Source organism: Ahaetulla prasina, chromosome 7 (genome assembly GCF_028640845.1).
Source record: "Ahaetulla prasina isolate Xishuangbanna chromosome 7, ASM2864084v1, whole genome shotgun sequence".
NCBI lineage: Eukaryota > Metazoa > Chordata > Lepidosauria > Squamata > Colubridae > Ahaetulla > Ahaetulla prasina.
The window spans coordinates 24885749-24908218 of NC_080545.1; the positions used below are offsets into that span (position 1 = coordinate 24885749).

General features: G+C 40.9%; 1 protein-coding gene across 5 annotated transcripts in view; it reads right to left on the bottom strand.

Annotated features, from left to right (window-relative positions):
* The window catches only part of PLXNB2 (plexin B2), a 271494-nt gene that overhangs the window by 48689 nt on the left and 200335 nt on the right, over positions 1 to 22470 (bottom strand). For all 5 annotated transcript variants that reach the window (XM_058191597.1, XM_058191601.1, XM_058191598.1 and 2 more), the window contains 2 exons: positions 4563 to 4699; positions 35 to 205 (listed from right to left, as the gene is read on the bottom strand). In XM_058191597.1, the coding sequence (XP_058047580.1) occupies positions 35 to 205; positions 4563 to 4699 (308 nt within the window). The remainder of the gene's footprint in view (positions 1 to 34; positions 206 to 4562; positions 4700 to 22470) is intronic.

The following is a 22470-nucleotide window of genomic DNA, read 5'->3' on the forward strand; positions in this document are numbered from 1 at the left end:
CGAACATATCTTTATAACAGAACCATTTTATTACCTGCGAATGCTGACTTCAGGGGTGATCTTGCTAACAGTAGGGTTTTCACTATAAGTAAATTGTACATTTTGTATTTCTTTTTTGGTGTTTCCATGCTGTAAGGTTACAGAAACAGGCCCCTTCTTGCTGTTTGGTCCAGTTACACAAACGATTTCTTGCCCAAATGAGATACTATTTAAGAGTAGAGGAAAAGGAAAACTTTTTTTAAAAAATCAAATTCACTAAGACATCTAACTAACCCATTTTGGGTTTCACATCTAGATAAAAGAAAGGAAGAGTTTCAAAAAGAAAGAGTGAATTAGAAAAACCAGTTGCCCGAGAAACCACCTTCACCACCCAAACAGGTGTCCTATTGTGGGGGAAGAGAACACAGCAGCACTCTACAATTTATTTCTGCTTTCCGGATATTTGCTTCAGTCCAATTTAGCCTGGGATTTAGCCTTACTATTGGATTACAGTAATTTTGCTCAGTGTGAAAGGGAGAGGATTAAAAAAAATGCTTCTTTTTTAGTTAGGAAAAGATATTACCAATTAGAAACGGGTGAGCATTAATGATGTGTGCACGTTTCCATTCCAGCTTTTGCATACCTAAACCATCTTCCTTACAAATACCTAAAGAAATGACTTATGTTTCTACGATCAGCAAGCTTTTTCAATAAGATAGGATATCTTTTTTTAAAAAAAGAAAATGCCTGTATCATAGATAGAAGTTATTTCAACATAAATTTTGTTCAGTTTCACCATGAAATATGGTTTCTTTTCATTTCATTATTTCATTTCATTCATCCATCCAACCATTCATTTTTTTATACTGTTTCAATCTTATCTCTTCCCATTGAGGTGCTTGAGAATTGCCCTAACTAAGATCCTTTTAAATAATAACAACAACAACAACAACAACAACAACAACAACAACAACAACAACAACAGAGCTGGAAGGGACCTTGGAGGCCTTCTAGTCCAACCCCCTGCCCAGGCAGGAAACCCTACACCATCTCAGACAGATGGTTATCCAACATTTTCTTAAAAATTTCCAGTGTTGGAGCATTCACAACTTCTGCAGGCAAGTTGTTCCACTTATTAATTGTTCTCACTGTCAGGAAATTTCTCCTTAGTTCTAAGTTGCTTCTTTCCTTGATCAGTTTCCACCAATTGCTTCTTGTTCTACCCTCAGGTGCTTTGGAGAACAGCCCGACTCCCTCTTCTTTGTGGCAACCCCTGAAATATTGGAACACTGCTATCATTGTCTCCCCTAGTCCTTTTTATTAAACTAGACATACCCAGTTCCTGCAACCGTTCTTCATATGTTTTAGCCTCCAGTCCCCTAATCATCTTTGTTGCTCTTCTCTGCACTCTTTCTAGAGTCTCAGCATCTTTTTTATATCGCGGCGACCAAAACTGAATGCAGTGTGGCCTTACCAAGGCATTATAAAGTGGCACTAACACTTCACGTGATCTTGATTCTATCCCTCTGTTTATGCAGCCCAGAACTGTGTTGGCTTTTTTGGCAGCTGCTGCACACTGCTGGCTCATATCTAAATGGTTGTCCACTAGGACTCCAAGATCCCTCTCACTACTATTGAGCAAGGTACCACATATACGGTACCTGTGCATTTTGGTGTTTTTTTGCCTAAATGTAGAACCTTACTTTTTTCACTGTTGAATTTCATTTTGTTAGATAGCGCCCAATGTTCAAATCTGTCAAGATCTTTCTGTAACTTGAGCCTATCTTCTGGAGTGTTGGCTATTCCTGCCAGCTTGGTGTCATCTGCAAATTTGATGAGTTCCCCATCTATCCCCTCGTCCAAGTCATTGATGAAGATGTTGAAGAGTACTGGGCCTAAAACAGAGCCTTGGGGTTTCATGGGAAGCTGTCTTTTTTATACTACATTTATACTACATTTATAATATATTACGCTCAGTGGTGGGCTCCAAATTTTTTAACAACCGGTTGTCTGCCCTAATGACTGGCTGGATGGGCGTGGCTGGGTGGGTGTCATGTGACTGAATGGGCATGGCCAACTCTACGTCACTTGTGTGGGTGGTACTGTATGGGACAGGCAGGGTTGGGGAGGGGATCCAGGGGTCTCCAGTGGGGGTGGGGAGAGGAAAGAAAGTTCCAACCTGTTTCAGTGGTGGGTTTCAAATTTTTTTACTACCGGTTCTGTGGGTGTGGCATGGCTTAGTGGGCATGGCTTGGTGGGCATGGCAGGGGAAGGATACTGTAAAATCTCCATTCCCACCCCACTCCAGGGAAAGGTTACTGCAAAATTCCCATTTCTTCCCGCTAAGCTGGGAATTGGGAGGCAGAGAATAGATGCAGGCAGGACCAGTCAGAATTTTTACTACTGGTTCTCTGAACTACTCAAAATTTCCGCTACCGGTTCTCCAGAACTGGTCAGAACCTGCTGAAACCCATCTCTGACCTGTTTGTGTGTATGTGTGTGTGAGTGAGAGACTGCATCAAGCTTGACTGGGAAAGCTGGCTGCGAGAGGAAGAGAAGTTGAGTAAGCTGGACCCAGATGCTTCCCGAGTCTGAAAAAGTAGCCTCACATTTTCCCCTCTCTGCTAACCCTCCTGCTACTGACCTGTTTTTTGGGCCATTTTCCAAACCGTGCAGAATAGGAACAACTGGTTAGGGTGAACCGGTCCAAACCGGCAACAGGCCACTCTGATTACACTACATTATATTATACAGCACAACGTGACCTGTGTCTTTTCTGCATGGGAAAATAAGTGTAAGAATGCTCACAGAATATTGTCTCCTTTTATGTCCAAACTGACCAGCCATATTCTCGAGTGAAAGCCAGTGCATAAATGGTAAAGTCTCATTTAAGACATCAGTATAACTGAAGATACACAATGTTTTCTGACAAAACTTTCTCGTCCATGGAAATGTTGCATGTGTAATATACATTATACATAATCTTTATGATAGCTTTTAAAGTAATATTTCCAAATTTAATCATTTCTATAGTTCTTTTGATTATAATGTTGCAACCTGGTGTGCATGTCTTCAATGTCAGCATTAACATCTGCTAACATAACCCATGCTGTGTTTTCAATTATAGTTTTTGAGGATGTTCTAATATTGCAACAATATTAGCACTCCAGATATGTACACTTCAGAAAAAAATTACTAGACTGAGAATGTAAAGCCCTTCCTAAAATCAAGCATGTAATGGCAATGTGGTATCAAGATCATCATCTAAGAAGTACCAAGGAGAAGAACTTAAAAATGAACCTAAACTGTTCCTGCATCACCCAGATGGAATACAAATGTGATAAATAGATAAAGCTTGATTCACTCATATTGCAAATATCCCTTAATTAAGGCTGAAGCACATGATTAATTACCACATTACTTGAGCAATACAAACCAACTAATTTTCAATGAAGGACAATTCAAGTATTCCACAGGCAGAGCATGACATATTAACCAAAGCAATTCTGTTCCCCTCCATCAAACTGGACTCTCTGAAGTGGATAATACCAATTTATTACTGAACTCTTTCAGACAACCCAAAATACCTCAAATTGTTGTACTGTTGAAAGTTATGTAGATAATATATTTTCCACCTCTAATTCACTAAGCAGTGATAAATATCTCCCCTGTTTATCACCCATTAGAAATAATTAGCTGTAACTTCAATCTTTCATTAACCCTGTATAATTCACCTTACTGTCAAATGGCTTTGCTGTGACTCATCACCCCTGCCATTTTTCAGAGACTCATACTATAAAAATGAGGCAAGAGTTGCATTTTAAAACTGTTCTGTTTTTGGTCTTGTTCTTGTCTGGAAACTTATAAATTAATGGTGGACCTGTAAGCAACTAAAAAAACAACATGCCCATATATAAAGAGGCATTTTGATCTGTTACTGTTAAGAAATAGGATTTAAAATGTTATCAGGATCTAAATCTTGCGCCTTCTACATATGCAACAACCCAAAGGATAAGGCAAGGATCATGATACCATCCCATATTTTGATACTTTCTATTCTGGATGCCCTTTCTTTAAGGTGCCCCAGTCCTTTTCATGTTGGCTCTTTAATAAATACGTGAAGCCCTTACACTTAATAATGGACATTTATTTCAGGGAAGCTATGATTGCTGCAGTTGCAAGGACTGGTCATAAATCTCATTCAGTATTATTGTAACTTCTAATGGTTACTGAACGAGTAGTTGTTAAACAAGCATTATCCTCAAAATTAACTTAATTTTCATTAAGTTGGTACTTTCTAGATTTGGAATGTTTTGTTCAAATGCCTAGCTTACTTACATCAATGGCCAGTGGTTAGATATGCCAGGAGTATAGTTACTCCTAACCTGGTGTTAATGCTGACTAGAATATTGAAAAACAAACACCATAAAATTAAATTAACAGCAACAAAATGTCGCGATCAAGATAACCAATTGTTCTGTTGAGAGAATGTATGCTGGAATACATGATACAAATGGCACAATAGTATATAAGTCAGTAGATGGTTTGGGATATTAAGAACAGGTCATAGATCTTATACTTACACTCTACAGGGTCCTTCATCAAGGTAAACACTAACATCTTGAATAGAACCTGTGGCTAAGTTTGTGCCACTGATAGTTAGAACTGTTCCTCCAGCTTGGGGACCTCTCAGAGGATTTATTCCTGTAGGTATAGGATCCTATAATGTAGAAAGTCATAGATTAGTTAAATTCGGAATTTCTTCTAACAATACATTTTCCAAACATTGTAATAATACATTTTTAAGGGTGCAAAAACAGATTAGAGAGGAAAAAAGACTACCATAAACAACTCATTTTCAAGGTTAGACTACTATAAGCTGCTGTTGATATCAGGTTCCCAAGAATAATATAGTGGATAAGCTGCCCATTCAGTTCTTAAAAAAATTCTTTTAGAGCATACTTTTTTCAGACTTGGTTATAATGCGTCTTGCAGCACATTCTTGGATATAATCACATCACTGGCATGAGCAGCAAAGCCCATTGTTTGAAAAGAACTGTGAAAGGACCAGATAATTTTATCATGTGTAATAAGGAAACCCTGCCCACCTATCTCAAATCAGAACATTTGCTGATCTGGAAAGCAGCATTTAGATGTGCACCTTAAAAGCCGGCCTGCACAGCATAACGTGTGACTTCCTGAACCAGATATAGCCTCTCCCCAGCTTGATAAAAACTTCCTGCCGAGAAATGCAGTGCAAAACTAATTATTTCCTAAACAAATAATGAGGTTCTGTGACCTTGCTGAATTTGCTGTAAGCTGATCTACTAAGGGTTTTTTTAAAAAACTGTAACCTACACATCTCCTGTGTCTGAAGGAAAACGTCTTGTGCCAAAATATCATTGCAAATTTTGCTGCCCTCAAAAAGAAATAGTAAGAATGCAGTTTTTTTTTTCCTGGTGATTCTTTCAAATTTTATAGCTTTGTTAGTTTAGGGCACAACAGAAATATAATAAGATTTTACAGGTATATGAAAGTCTTTCCATGACACAACAGGAGAACATACAATCATTAAAATTTAGACCCCTGGCAGCTCAATGCAGCAACCAAAGTTAAGAGGAGCAGCTCACATTAAGTACATTGCAGTAATCCAAATGTAAGAAAATGAGGGAAAATGCCATAGACATTAACAGCTTCCCAGTCTCTGAAAGGCTTGCCAATGAAGCCAAAGGAGTCCATCTTTTGGACAGAAGCAATGCATTCAACAGAATCTCAAGTTGTAAACCTGCTCCTTCTGAGGAACTGACATATTCTAGAGTTGGCAGATTGTTGGCAGATGTGAGCCAGATCAAATCCACTACAGCTAGCTTCTCTACCTTGCATGCATTTAATGTGAATTTATTTTAATCTATCTGCTCTAGGAGTCCTCAAACTTTTTAAACATGGGGCCAATTCACAGTTCCTCAGATTCTTCGGGAGCCCGGACTGGCTGAGTGGTCATGGCTAGGTGGTCATGTGACTGGGTGGGCGTGGCTAATTTAGCAGACCATTAAACAATATACACAAATTAAATTTTAATTTGTTATGCTCCTAGGGGTGGAAATCAGGTTAGTGAAGTTGTATGTCTCTGTCTCTTCTCTCTCTCTCCTTCTCCCCCCTCTCTCTGAAGCCCAGGGAGGTTAAAAACGGCCCTGTTTTTGGCTTCCCGAGGCCTCTGCACATCCCATTTTGGCCTCCCCGGCTCCAGTACTATTCTGCTGCCCCAAGACGGGTGTCCAGAAAGTGAGAGAGGGGTGGTGAATAGGTGGGGCGATGTGGACAGGGCTGCCTTATGGTTCCGTGCAGGCAGGATTAATGGCTTAGGCGGGCCGTATGTGGCTGCGAGCTGTAGTTTGAGGACCCAATTTAGTCCCTCAGGACTTCCATGTTCTGGTTGAGACCTCAGCAACAGCTCTGCTTTAGTCTGAGAGATGGCAATCTTTTAGTATCAAGATAGTGATAGATAACATATATAACATATAACATATGCGGCCAAGAAGAAGTTGTGGGGTTTTTTAAATAGTTTTTTAAATAAGGGTTTTTTAAGGGGGGGGAGGGATTTGGCGGGTGGGGGTGAGAACCCGCCGGGGAGGGATCCAGCCCCTGTGCTAGTTCGCGACACTATTCCATCTTGTCTGAAGGCAGGGGGGGAGGACGTTCCAGGTTTAGAGGGTTGTTCAATCTGTACGGTAAGTGGGAGAGGCAGATATGGCGGGGGGGAGGGGCCGTATCGTGTTGAGGGAGCACGCGTTCGATGTTTGAGAGCGATCGCGTGCTCCGGCCCCTCAGTCCCGACCCGTTCCCCGGGTGGCCATGATCCTCAGAGCTTGGATCTTCGGCTGATGTTATGTAATGCTCGGTCCGTGGTTAATAAGGCCCCCCTGATTTGCGATCTTATTCAGGGGGAGTCCATGACCTTATGGGTATTACGGAAACCTGGTTGGGCCCAGAGGGGGGGGTCCCCCTTGTCGAGATGTGCCCGCCAGGTTTCCGAGCATTCCATCAGCCGAGGGTCCAAGGTAGGGGTGGGGGGGTGGCGGTTGTTATTAAGGAGGATCTAGAGCCGAGGGAGACCACTGTTCCTCAGATTGCCGGCTGTGAATCCCTCTATGTGCGGTGGGGCTATAGGAATCAGTTGGGCTTGGTGATCGCGTACCTGGCTCCTTGCTACGTGACCACAGCCCTGCCTGAGCTGTTGGAGGTACTCGCTGCTGTGGCGGTTGAGACCCCCAGACTTATAGTCATGGGGGATTTTAACCTGCCATCAGTTGGCTTGTCATCGACGGCAGCTCGGGAGTTCCAGGCTTCCATGACGGCCTTGGACCTGATTCGAGTAAATGATGGCCCTACGCACACGGGGGGAGGCACGCTGGATCTGATTTATATCTCTGGGCAGTGGCTTAATGATCTGGTGTTAGATGATTTAGTAACAGAACCAATGTCATGGTCGGATCATTTTCTCCTTCGCCTAGACTTCCGAACCGCCATTCACCACCGCAGGGAGACGGAACCTATCCGGTGGTTCCGCCCCAGGCGCCTGATGGACCCCGAGAGGTTCCTGACGGAGCTTGGGCCATTCCCTGAGGAACTGGCCCACGGCACGACTGAGGAACTGGTCGTGGCCTGGGAACAGGCCGCGGCTGGGGCCTTGGACCGTGTCGTGCCTTTGCGGCCTCTGACCCGGCGGAGATCTCGTCCGGCCCCTTGGTACTCCGAGGGGCTGAGGGAGATGAAACGCCGGAGAAGACGCCTGGGGAGCACCTGGAGGTCCAGTCGCTCGGTTGATCGGACACTAGTTAGGTCCTATTCTAGGACCTACCTAGTGGCAATGAGGGAAGCGAGGCGTTTCTACGCCTCCACCCTCATTGCGTCGGCAGATAACCGCCCGGCCGCCCTGTTTCGGGTGGCCCGCTCTCTCCTACATCAGGAGGGGCGGGGTGACCCGTTGCAGGGACGAGCCGAGGAGTTTAGCGGTTATCTATACGATAAAATCGCTCAGCTGAGGGACGGTCTGGACCGAAATTGGGATGATCCAAGCGAGGGAGAGGAGGCACGTCTTGTTGAGTCCATTTGGGATGAGTTTGACCCTGTGGCTCCCGAGGACGTCGACAGGTTGTTGGGGAGGCTGCACGGCACGACATGTTTACTGGACCCGTGCCCTTCCTGGCTGGTACTGGCCACTCAGGCGGTGACACGAGGCTGGCTCCAGAGGATTATCAACGCTTCTTTATTGGAAGGGGTTTTCCCTGCCGCCTTGAAAGAGGCGGTGGTGAGACCCCTCCTTAAGAAGCCCTCCCTGGACCCAGCTATTTTGGGTAATTATCGTCCAGTCTCCAACCTTCGCTTTGTTGCGAAGGTTGTAGAGAGTGCCGTGGCGCGACAGCTACCCCAATACCTGGATGAAGATGTCTATCTAGACCCGTTCCAGTCCGGCTTCCGACGCGGATACAGCACGGAGACAGCTTTGGTCGCATTGGTGGATGATCTCTGGAGGGCCAGGGACAGGGTTATTCCTCTGCCCTGGTCCTATTAGACCTCTCGGCGTTCGATACCATCGACCATGGTATCTGCTGCGCCCGGCTGGGGATTGGGAGTGGAGGCACCGATATCGGTGGTTCTCCTCCTATCTCTCCGACCGGACGCAGACGGTGTTGACGGGGGCAGAGGTCGACCGCGAGGGGCCTCACTTGTGGGGTCCCGCAGGGGTCGATTCTCTCGCCCTGTTGTTCAACATCTACATGAAGCCGTTGGGTGAGATCATCAGTGGTTTCGGGGTGAGATACCAGCAGTACGCTGATGATACTCAGCTGTACTTCTCCACCCCGGGCCACCCCAATGAAGTTGTTGGAGTGCTGTCCCGGTGTTTGGAAGCCGTACGGGTCGGGAGGGGGAGAACCAGGCCCAACCTTAATCCCTCCAAGACGGAATGGCTGTGGATGCCGGCATCCCGATTCAGTCAGCTGCAGCTGCAGCTGGCTGTCGGAGGCGAGTTATTGGCCCCAAAGAATAGGGTGCGCAACTTAGGCGTCCTCCTGGATGATCGGCTGTCGTTTGAAGATCATTTGTGGCCGTCTCCAGGAGGGCCTTCTACCAGGTTCGCCTGGTCCGGCAGTTGCGCCTTCCTTGATCGGGATGCCTTATGCACAGTCACTCATGCCCTCGTTACCTCTCGCTTGGATTACTGTAATGCTCTCTACATGGGGCTCCTTGAGGTGCACTCGAGGCTTCAGTTAGTCAGAATGCAGCTGCGCTGGTGATAGAGGAGCTACGCGTAGCTCCCATGTAACACCGCCTCCTGCGCAGACTGCACTGGCTGCCTGTGGCCTTTCGAGTGCACTTTAAGGTGTTGGTTACGACCTTTAAAGCGCTCCATGGCTTAGGACCTGGGTACTTACGGGACCGCCTGCTGTTACCACATGCCTCCCACCGACCCGTACGCTCCCATAGAGAGGGACTTCTCAGGGTGCCGTCCGCCAAACAATGTCGGCTGGCGGCCCCCAGGGGAAGGGCCTTCGCTGTGGGGGCTCCCACTCTCTGGAACGAGCTTCCCCCGGGTTTACGTCAAATACCTGACCTTCGGACATTCCGTCGCGAACTGAAGACACATCTTTTTATTCGCGCGGGGCTGGCTTAATTGGATTTTAAAAGTAAATTTTAGCAATTTTAAATGGGGTTTTAATTGACGATAATTTTTAACATCAGGCTAATTTTAAATAAGTTTTTTAAGGGTATTTAAATCGTGTATATTTGTATTGTTGGTTTTATTTTGCCTGTGCACCGCCCTGAGTCCTTCGGGAGAAGGGCGGTATAAAAATCAAATAAAAAAAATAAAAAAAATAAATAAATAATAAACATATAACAACAGAGTTGGAAGGGACCTTAGAGGCCTTCTAGTCCAACCCCCTGCCCAGGCAGGAAACCCTACACCATCTCAGTCAGATGGTTATCCAACATTTTCTTAAAAATTTCCAGTGTTGGAGCATTCACAACTTCTGCAGGCAAGTCGTTCCATTTATTAATTGTTCTAACTGTCAGGAAATTTCTCCTTAGTTCTATGTTGCTTCTTTCTTTGATCAGTTCCCACCCATTGCTTCTTGTTCTACCCTCAGGTGCTTTGGAGAACAGCCCGACTCCCTCTTCTTTGTGGCAACCCCTGAGATATTGGAACACAGCTATCATGTCTCCCCTAGTCCTTCTTTTTATTAAACTAGACATACCCAGTTCCTGCAACCGTTCTTCATATGTTTTAGCCTCCAGTCCCCTAATCATCTTTGTTGCTCTTCTCTGCACTCTTTCTAGAGTCTCAACATCTTTTTTACATCGTGGCAACCAAAACTGGATGCAAGATTCCAAGTGTGGCCTTACCAAGGCATTATAAAGTGGCACTAACACTTCACGTGATCTTGATTCTATCCCTCTGTTTATGGAGCCCAGAACTGTGTTGGCTTTTTTGGTAGCTGCTGCACTACTGGCTCATATCTACATGGTTGTCCACTAGGACTCCAAGATCCCCACAGTTACTACTATTGAGCAAGGTACCATATATACGGTACCTGTGTATTTTGGGGTTTTTGCCTAAATGTAGAACTTTACTTTTTTCATTGCTGAATTTCATTTTGTTAGATAGCACCCAATGTTCAAGTCTGTCAAGATCTTTCTGTAACTTGAGCCTATCTTCTGGAGTGTTGGCTATTCCTACCAGCTTGGTGTCCTCTGCAAATTTGATGAGTTCCCCATCTATCCCCTCGTCCAAGTCATTGATGAAGATGTTGAAGAGTACTGGGCCTAAAACAGAACCTTGGGGTACTCCACTGCATACTTCCCTCCATGTGGATGTAGTTCCGTTGAGGACTACACGTTGAGTGCGGTTGGACAGCCAGTTACGAATCCATCTGGTGGTGGTGCTGTCTAACCCACATTTTTCTACTTTATCTAGTAGTAGTTTATGGTCTACTTTATCAAATGCTTTACTGAAGTCCAAGTAAATTATATCGACAGCATTCCTCTGGTCTACTAATTTTTTGGGATAACCTTGCCTAGCAGTTTCATGCATTACTGTGGGGTAAATGGCTAAGAGAGACATGGTTTCATTCTATAGAGATCTATTTCCAAATGTCTATGAGCACAAAAGAAACAGATTACTTTAAAAACTCTGCCAAAGTGGCATTTAAACCCGAGGAAAGGCATTTTATCTTGTATATAGGATTATATTATAAAAATTAGAGTTTGGATCCCAAATGTTTAGTTAGTGATCTTACATCACTTCACACATGAGGGTTAAAAAGCTAATCTATTTAAATTGTTATGATACAAGCCATCTTCAGCTCTACAAAGTGATGAAACCAAGAACATTCCCAGTACCTGAAGACATTTTGCATATAGTTTCAGGTTTTGCTTTTGAATAGTTATAATTAAAAAAGCTAAGTTAGGTAATAAGACATGGTTGACTTTGACTAACGTTAAAAAGTTAAAATGGGTTAAACCTGTTTTAGTACAAAGAAGGGAACTAGACTGGGACATCAAAAAACTTTCAGAAGAAATCAGGAAATCCTCAACTGTTTAGCGATCCTGGGGATCCTGGGGATCACACGATCACTATTTGTGATCTTCTGAGCTAGCTTCCAACAAGCAAAGTCAATGGGAAGCCAGATTTGCTGAATGACCACTTGATTCACTTAATAACTGCTGTGATTCACTTAACAACTGTGGCAAAAGAACCCTGTAAAATCAGGCATAACTCACTTAATATCCACTTTACTTAGCAATGGAAATTCTGGTCTCAATGGCAGTTGTAAATCAAGGGTATTTGGCTGTTGTTTTTTTAAAAAATATTCTAATTGTTTAATAGCAAAATTTTGCTATTAAGCATTTTATTCCAAAGTATGCTTGTTTAAATGCATCGGGAATATTTCTACTGTATTTTGTTTTAAAAGCAACATATCAATAAGCACAAAAAAAGAGATGACGCCACAAAAATAAAACATTTATACTTGGTCTAGAATGGAATGAAATAGAATAGAATAGAATAGAATAGAATAGAATAGAATAGAATAGAATTTTTTATTGGCCAAGTGTGATTGGACAACACAAGGAATTTGTCTTGGTGCATATCCTCTCAGTGTACATAAAAAAAAAGATACCTTCATCAAGAATCATAAGGTACAACACTTAATGATAGTCATAAGGTACAAATAAGCAATCATGAAACAATCAATATCAATATAAATTGTAAGGATACAAGCAACAAAGTTACAGTCATACAGCCATAAGTGGAAGGAGATGGGTGATGGGAACGATGAGAAAAATAATAGTAGTGCAGATTTAGTAAATAGTTTGATAGGGTTGAGGGAATTATTTGTTTAGCAGAGTGATGGCATTCGGAAAAAAAACTGTTCTTGTGTCTAATTGTTCTGGTGTGCAGTGCTCTATAGCCTCGTTTATGGATATCCTGTTATCTCTGATTGCTCAATTAATTGTCACCCACCCATCATGACTCTTCTCTTTGTAATGGAACAAACATCTCACATGAAAATAATGTCAATTAAAACTTCAAAACAGGTGTGCCCTCTTATGGACTGTCTCAACTCAAGAACTCTGCAAATCAAAGCTTAGTAATAGATGGTTTAGATGGATTTTTCTTAACAAAACTTAATGACCTGGGCCTGATTTTACAAGGCATAAAACAAGTTTTGTAGGGCTACACTTGGTATTTATCAGCAGTTTGAGCACATTCATTATACACAGTGAAACCAAGTGCAACTGCCTATTGCTCTCTTATATAAATAGATATTACAAGTAGCTCTAGCTACAGAAACCTTAATGACTGCACAAAAAGATATTCTTATGAAACATGCCTTGGGAGCTTTATAGCATAGCAATTTATTGCAACACGTTTATTTCCTCTTAATTTAGAACTGAAATTGGCTGTTGAAACCTAGGCCCTTTATTGCAACTCTGGTGTAAAATTGTAGAGCTGAGAATTGGGAAGGCTATGTGGGGGGACAAGAAATGAATGGTGCCAGGACAAAATGGAATTTGATTTTAAATTCACTTAAATGAATTGAATATTGTCAATGTCACTTCTCCGGATTATTCTGTCATGATAAAAAAAAAATGCAATAAGGTAGCAACTTTGGGAAGTGCTTAGGAGAAGACAGACAGCTCTGTATTCTCAGCCTTGAAAACATTTAACAGCACCACAAATTGAGAATGCAGCAGTGGTGGGTTGTCCCAGTTCAGACCCAGCAGGAGGCTCCCCCCACCGACCCGGACGTCACCAGGAAACTTCTGCGCATGCGCAGAAGCGCGGGCGGGTGGTCCCATTGCAAACCGGTAGTAAAGGTAAGTAGAACCCACCCCTGGAATGCAGATACATGTAAAAACAGAGAGGAGATGGCTGGCTGGCTGGGACTGTACGGCCTGAAGAATAGATGACATAATGATATGGCTGTGTTGGTCTGTGGTTTTTGTCTAAGGCAGATTTAAAGTAGAAGAAATGGCCCACAGGATTTTGGATCATCTGTGAGACTTAGAAGAATACAAACACAGATTACATGTGGTCATTTTTCCTTATTCCTGTGAATGTTACTTTTGCAAGCACATTGGGAAACAGCCTCCTAAGTCTTATGAGGACCTAAGAGGAATGCATTTCATATTTAGCATGTTTGTTTCAGAAAAGGAGTTTCCAAACTTGGCAATTTTAAAGACTTGTGGATTGCAACTTATAGAATTCCCCAGTCCACATGTCTTAAAAGTTTTGAAGTTTGGGGACTCCTGTTTTAGAATAGAAGTCCATGCAGTACAGGGTAAATTCTGGGTGATTAGTCATTTACTTTGCTACTGAAGACAGTAGTACTTTTATAAAATATTTTAAAATATTAATTGTATGTTATATGATATTTACTCTGACATGAGACAGTGACATTGTGCTAAATATGTATTTCTATGGCATGGTTTTGTCATCCTGAGCTCCTGGAAGAAAAATGGAGAATGTTTTGAGAAGCAAACTATAATACATTCTGTGAGTAGAACTTATCTTCCTTTATAGGAACTCTCAGACTAGAAAGATAGAACTGTTATATTACACTCTCATATTGGATGTTTTGTGATTCCATCATTCATATATATATATATGTATGTATGTATGTATGTATGTAGGTAGGTAGGTAGGTAGATAGGTCTTTGGTTATTCAAGTTTTCTCCCGCGTAAAATTGGAAGTGTCTTGGCAACGTTTCGACGAAGTCTCATTCGTCATCTTCAGGCTTCAGCTTCGTGACACTCACTATGAAGATGTAGCACGACCACGAACACGAAGCCAAACAACAACAATGCAGCTCACCAGCTCAAATCCCCCTGCAACTCAAATTAATCTGAGCACATCCAAGCCCCCACCCAAACAGGACACACTCCCAGCCAATCAGAGCACAAAAAAACCCCCATCCGATCAGAGCACAGCCAAGCTCCCACCCAATCAGTTCAAACCCCCTCTAGCAGTTAAAAGGAAGAAACAGCTGCGATCACACATTGATCCCAGAAGCACGAAGCTGAAGCCTGAAGATGACAAATGAGACTTTGTCGAAGCATTGCCAAGACACTTCCAATTTTACGCGGGAGAAAACCCGAATAACCAAAGACCTACATACAAATACCCGCGAAAACCTCAGAATATATATATATATATATATATATATGTGTGTGTGTGTGTGTGTGTACACGGCTTGGAAAACTAAACCTCTGGTCCCAGTGACTGATCCAGATTAGATTCTGCAACTATATCAGTGTAACAGATTATTTAAGGATGTATGAGATCCTTAGTGGGACTTATCAGGTACACACAATCATTGTAGTTAGTATAGGTTTAATATGGTTAAAATATCTCTGTGCCAATCCTACTGAAATGAATAGAAGCTGCTTGAAGACAGCACTCTCAACTTCTGAGAAAACGAACATGTCTTGTGCACATAATTACACATATTGCATTTAAATAAATACTATGTCATCATAGAATATGAAGACTGATGCTGAAAAACACAGCTGGGATATTTTCTGTGAGACTGAAATCCCCTTAGGGAGGCATTGTTCTGTAAGGAGAGCACAGCTTTACTCCTAAGATAGAAAGCTTTGATGAGTAGTCAAGTATCACAATTTCTTGATTTGTGCATAGATACAATGGAATGGAAATGTGACAAACTTGTTAATGTCTTGCTCAACAGAACTTATTTCAGAAACCTGGCTTCTAAAAACTACTAAGCCAAGCAAAATATATATAATAGAATTCTTTATTAGGCAGGTGTAATTGGACACACAAGAAATTTGTCTTGGTGCATACGCTCTTGGTGTACATAAAAGAAAAGATACTTTCATCAATTACTTGCATATAAATGCAGGAATCAATTCAAGTATCAGCTTAGTCTTTTTGCTAGCCAAATTAAACAACATTTATTACATATATGAATGATATTTCTACCTAGCTTTATCATGAAAGTATCATCCAGAAGTGGGGTTACGCTTATTAAAAAGAAAAACCCAATTTATAGTTGATTAAAAAAAGTTTAGATCAAGGCTGTCCAACTCGATTTCATTGGGGGCTGCATCAGGGTTCTGTTTGACCTTGGGGGGCGGGGCGTGGGGAGTGGTTGGGGGAGGCATGGGCAGGATGGGCGTGGCCAGCTTGATGGCCAGGGGGCACCTGTGGTGGCCAAGTGCTAAGGCAGGATTTCCCTCAGACCCTCCCTCCCTCTCATTATAATCTTCCTTCCTTCCTTCCTTATTTTTCCTTCCTTGCTCTCTTCCCACCTTCTTCTTTGTCTTTCCTTTTTCCCTTTCTCCTTTCCTGTCCCTTCTTGCATGCTCAAATGCAAAAGGGAAAACTTTTCTCCTTTTGTTTTGTTTTTAGATTGCTTTGCTAGCAGCTAGAAACGGAGACCGGGTGTGTGCGCGCACTCCCCGGGCCCCATTTTTTGCAGCAATGGCCTCCTGCAGCCCTCTACCAGTGAAAACAGGCCCCGTTTTTGCTGGCAGAGGGCTGCAGGAGGCTGTTGCAGGCAAAAATGGGGCCGGGGGGGGCGCACATGCCCTCCCCCCAACCCTCCATTTTTGCTGGCAGAGGTACCACAGGCCTTGAGTTTGACACCCCTGGTTTAGATGATGATTTAAAACCACGATTAAAAAGAAATAAGGCCAAAAGTATGATTCAGTGAATTTTAAAAAGTTAAAACAAAAAAAGTCAGTGTCATCCCTTCGAAAGAATAAAATCTTAAATAACTGAAACATTATTTCTCAGATGGGACACACAATAAAGTAATATAACAGATCAGAAAGCCTCAGCAGCACCTGTTAATTGAAAGTCTAATATTGGAAGTTTAAATGCTCACGGCCAGCTGTAATTGAACACAACTTTCCTACAAAGCACATTTTGTCTACACAAACCCCATGTGAAATAGGTTTTGTGGAGTGACAGTAACTGGTCTCAATTACCCAGCCAGCTTCATGATTGTATTGCGATTTAAAATCAGATCCCTTCAGTCTTTGCTCAGCCTTCTATTCAATGTATCAAAAGCACAGCACAGCAAGGGCTCATTGATTTCAGTGGAGGAACCGGAATGTGTCTATAATTCTATTTCTAAAATCAATTAGAGTTAAAATAATTGACTTTTTCATACCTTGGTTTTGCTCTTTTTTGTTTCTGTGTTTTCTGTTTTCGTGTGCATTTCAAAGCCATGTACACAGTAACAAAAAACAGATAAGTGGTCATACACACACATTTACATTTTGAAGATGCTTCTTTATAACAGAAAATGGGGCATGTACTGTACTTTCTTGTACTTTTAATATAATTATCCAGTGTTCAACAAAGCTGCCTCAGTACACCTAATGTTTTTTTTTAATAGGCCAATAAAACAAGCCATAAACCTTTTTAGTGCTATAAATTTAATGAAAGGCTCTTTTCAGAATCAAAGTATACACAGCCATGAGATTTGGAATTTCTCAGTTTTGATAGTGGTAATGCTAAGAGACAGGTAATAGCTCCAACTTCACTGAAATGTTTTTTTTCTACCTTAGACTTACCTGAAAGTTCTCTGAAACAATGGATCTGTTTTTACCTTTATCAGAGCCAGTTTGGTGTATTGGTTAAGGTACCAGGTTAAAAACCAGAAGACTATGAGTTCTAGTCCTGTCTTAAGCACAAATCCAGTTCAGTAATCTGTGGCTAATTATGTACCTTGGCTCTAGAAAAAAAGACAGTAGCAAAAACCAGTTCCAAAATTCTTGCCAAGAAAACAGCAGGAACTTGTCCAAGGCAGTTGCCAGGAGTCAAAACTGACTCAAAATATAAATAAATACGTCAACACACAATAATTAAATGTACTTTGCATGCTTTACTAACACTCTTTTTAATCTTCAGCAAATGGAGGTCTGGACGAGATCTGCAGCAAAAGGCTTTGCAAATGGAGGTAAGGCCTAAAACATCAAAACTTCCCCTCCGTTTGCAAAGCCCTTTGCCATCTTTGCAAAAAGCCTTTGTAGCCCCAAATGGGGCTCTGGAGGGGTGGGGATGCCCCTCCAGAGCTCCAATTTGGCACGCCGTTTTGGCGGGGGCGCCCCTTCGAAACTCCGTTTTGGGTTTTTAATTTATCTTTTTAATTTAAATTGCTTGTTTTAATGATTTTTATGTATTTTCATTGTCTTATTATATGCCACCACAGTCATTTTCTGAGATAGGTGATTATACAAAATCTAGATAAGTCTCAAATTATCGCTACAATTGAGCCCAAAATTTCTGTTACTAAGTGACACATTTGTTCAATACATTTTGCACCATTTTATGACCTTCCTTGCCACAGCTATTAAGTGAATCCCTGCAGTCGTTAAGTTAGTAACACACGGTTGTTAAGTGAATCTGGCTTCCCCATTGACTTCGCTTATAATAAGGTTACAAAATGTGATTACATGACCCCAGGACACTGCAAACTTTATAAATATGAGTCAGTTGCCAAGCATCTCAATAAATGATAACTATTCACTCACTCATTCACTTTCATTCATTACTCCCATACATCCATTCCCATATACTCGTAAGTCACCTACAACCAAAACCCATATAGAGAGAATATTTTCCTTGCTTTCATGGACTTCAAGAAATTATTATAGCTGTTTTCACTGAGCAATATCGCTGAACATATATATTATGGTATATGCTTTTCGCATAATAACAGGAACTGGTTTTATTTAAATTAAGGTTTAAATAAAGATTACTTCCTTGGTATGATTGTAACCATGTCTTTACCATGTCTGTGCATCATGTACAAATTATTTTATTTAATTCAATTTAAGCATTGCCTGATTCCAAACCAATTCTGGGCAGCTCACAAAACAATAAAAACCGTAGAACACAATTCAAGATAGGATTTGGTTGCTGTATAGAATCCAAATGCCCAACCAAGTGTTCAAGGTGTTATGAAATGCCAACAAGATGGAAACCTTTCAGGGGTATAGCATTCCAGAGGGCAGACTCTGGAACAGAGAAGGGATATTTTCTGGGTCCCAATAGATGGCACTGTTTAATTGAAGAAACTCAAGGGTACGCCAACCCTGCTTGGCATGTACTCAGCAGGCAGAAACCGTAGGAGATAGGTGGTCTCTGAAATAACCTAGCCTTATACTATGTAAATTATATATATAAGTTGTAACTTATCAGGAATCTGCTTAATGCTGAAAATCACTGATCTCTCTTTTAATTATAATATAAAAGAATATATGGTGCAGTCAGTTAAGCAACTTTGACTGTTCTCTTCACAAATTCAGAATGCAAATTCTTTATTGCATTCAGTTTTGATCGCCATGATGTAAAAAAGATGTTGAGACTCTAGAAAGAGTGCAGAGAAGAGCAACAAAGATGATTAGGGGACTGGAGGCTAAAACATATGAAGAACGGTTTCAGGAACTGGGTATGTCTAGTTTAATGAAAAGAAGGACTAGGGGAGACATGATAGCAGTGTTCCAATATCTCAGGGGTTGCCACAAAGAAGAGGGAGTCAAACTATTCTCCAAAGCACCTGAGGGTGGAAACTAATCAAGGAGAAAAGCAACTTAGAATTAAGGAGAAATATCCTGACAGTTAGAACAATCAATTAGTGGAACAACTTGCCTGCTGAAGTTGTGAATGCTCCAACACTGGAAATTTTTAAGAAAATGTTGGATAGCCATTTTGTCTGAAATGGTGTAGGATTTCCTGTCTGGGCAGGGGGTTGGACTAGAAGACCTCCAAGGTCCCTTCAAACTCTGTTATTATGTTAAATATTTGTGTAGAAATGTGATGCTATTTCAGGTGTAGTTGTAATTAGTTTTCTAAGAGTCACCAAAACATTTGAAATGCAATTCACGTTTGAAATGTTTGTTTAGGAAATCTTTTTTTTTCTTTTATTTACTTACTGAAGAACAGTAAGTATACTTATAATGAGGCTTCACAGATTAATTTAGGAGGGGATATAACTTTGCACTAATGCAGTCTAGTTCTGTGATGGGGGGAGGGGGAATAGGAAGAGAGACAGGAAATCTCTATAAATAATGCATGTGCTAACTAGTAAATTAATAATTATTGTGACTCGAAATAGGGATTTATACCATTCTTTCAAACATAATAACTGAGAAAAAATTTTCTATAAACAACTCTTCATAATTTTAAGTCATAGAGCATATCAAATATTGGATTTTTCTTTGTAGTTATGCACACCCTATTTTTATTAGAAAATTATACAGTATAAAATCTGAACACTCTGAAAATTTTAAAAAAACATGAGAGAAATAGTACCACCCTGCTCATCTGGAGTTATTCCAAGTAAGTGACTGTTTCTTTTTATGAAGAAAAGTCAAGCTTAAGTTGATAGCCACATATTTTTCCATACAATTAAATAAAGACAACTTTGACTCATCCTCCTCCGTTGCCACCTCTTCTTCTTCTCTTCCAAGTCATATACTGAATTAGTGAGGAATTAGATATGATCCTATACCAACCCCATTATCACAGCACTGATATTAGAGTTTCTATAACTTAAATGAGAAACTGTTTTGTTTTATGGTATGACAAAACCACAATGTCCTAAAACTATATTCCTAATAAAGGGTCCTTGAGTGGCTCAGGCTGCTAATGCAGTCTGTTATTAACAGCAGCTGCCTGCAATTACTGCAGGTTCTAGTCCCACCAGGCCCAAGGTTGACTCAGCCTTCCATCCTTTATAAGGTAGGTAAAATGAGGACCCAGATTGTTGGGGGCAATAACTTGACTTTGTATATAAATATACAAATAGAATGAAGACTATTGCTAACATAGTGTAAGCCGCCCTGAGTCTTCGGAGAAGGGCGGGATATAAATGTAAAATAAAAATAAAAATCAAATGTATCTACAATGTATTCTAAACATCTGTCACCAAGAGGAACTCAAAACAAGGAAGAAACTAGTTCCTCAGGATGTGACCTACAGTATGTGGGCGAACCTTTATATCCTTATTCCAAGTAAGATTAAGTTTCATTCCCCTGGATGCTGAAAGGCTAGTGGGTGAATATATGCTATTAATTTCTTGGGCAGAGTGTATAAGAACACCTCCAGCCACACGCATCTCTTAATAGGAGGTTTACTAGACTGAGACTCAATTATAAGGCTTCTTAGAGCCTCAGTCCTCTATTTGAAAGGACTATTGAAAATCAAAGTTTTGAAATATGCGTTGAAAAATAAATAGAGAAAATGTTTTGTCCTTGCAGGTACTTTTGGTATCAGAACGTATGGCCATCACCATAGGGCAAAAGGTGTTAGTGGAAATAAGGGACTCAAAACAGCAGTGGGATAAGTCACCATCCTTCTCCTCATTGCTACCCAAGAATAAGTCATTATTCTTAATTATCAAATATACCCTGTCCTTAATTTCTATGCTTTTTTTCATCCAGCCCTGTTGCTGTTATCTCAACATCAGCTTTCTTTTCTAGTCCTTTTCTAGAAGACTCTCTTTTAGTTTTCTCATATATCACCTATATCCTTCACCCACCCTTATCCTCAAGCCTTTTTTTTAAATCACAAATTGTCCCCCAAATCAATCATCTCAAATTTCTCTCCTCTCCACCTTCTTCCCTACTTCCTTTTCTATTTATTTCCTAATATCAAGGAACCTAGAGCAAGGCTAGGCAACTCTGACCCCTTTATGACCTTTGGATTTCAACTCTCAGAATTCCTGAGCATGGTTGGCTCAGGAATTCTGGATGTTGAGGCCCACAGGTCATAAAAGGGCCAAAGTTGCCCACTCCTGACCTAGAGAAATGAATTACCCCAGAATTTCCATATGAGGTATAGTGACAGAGTAGAATGATACAGCTAATGACATAGCAGAAGTCAAAGATGCTAGAAGGGTTTACTTTGAAATGCTTTCAACTACAATTAAAATGGAAAATAAATAGGCAACATAGGTAATTTGGAGAAATGAAGCAAACATGATTGTTGAAATTGTTAAGGGACAGATTTGTTATTATTATTGAAATAATGAAATCGTAACATTTTAAATATTGTTAATTGCTGTTTCAAAAATGGAAAATAGTTTACGTTTCCCTCCAAAATTCAAACAATAGTGTCCTATTGTCCTTCACCTATTGTTTCTAAATTAGAAGTTCTTGTTTGTATTTTCTTTAAAAAGACTATATTTCAGGGAACAATTTTATTCCAACAGCAAAAAGGCTAGATGGTAACAAGCTATTTAAGATCAAAGCTGATCGTTAAATGAAAAAGAATAAATCTTTCGGACGATAAATTACCCACAAACAGCAGCCACAGGCTATTTCAGGGAGAAAAGCTATTAAAACACTACAACTAGACTAGCTTCCTTGGTTAGAACATCAACTGCTATTCAAGATTGAGGCGGTGTACAAATTTCACAAATAAAATGCAATACAAAAAAGTCAAAGTTCATGCCATAGATCTGGAGATGTCTGTTTATTATAATTCTACAAGCAACTTACCAAGCCAATCATTTCAGTCCTTTTCTTAAAAAATAAAATAAAATGAATTCTTCATTCGCCATATTCTATTACACTGCTGTCCAAAGTGCTATAAGGTCTTGGCTTAGAGTCTCAGTTTTGATCAAACAGATGTGACTTTAAATCCTTACAAAATGCATAAAGCAGATCTTACGTTCAGAATATTTCATTCTGATCTGCCTCAACTAAACTTTTTGAAAATGAAAAGCAAAATAAAAATAGACTCATTGATGTCAATCTCAGCTGCTTGGAAGAAAGCGCAAGGTGGTTAATACTATATTAAAATTTTTGTTATTGTAGTTTTACACATAGCCCTGGAATGATGAGTTTTAAAATGAAAGCCTAAAAGTGCTCATGAAAACTCAAATGTCACAACAAGGATCCAAGTGCAACCTATTGTTGCTATAGAGAATGGCAACACAACTATACATATT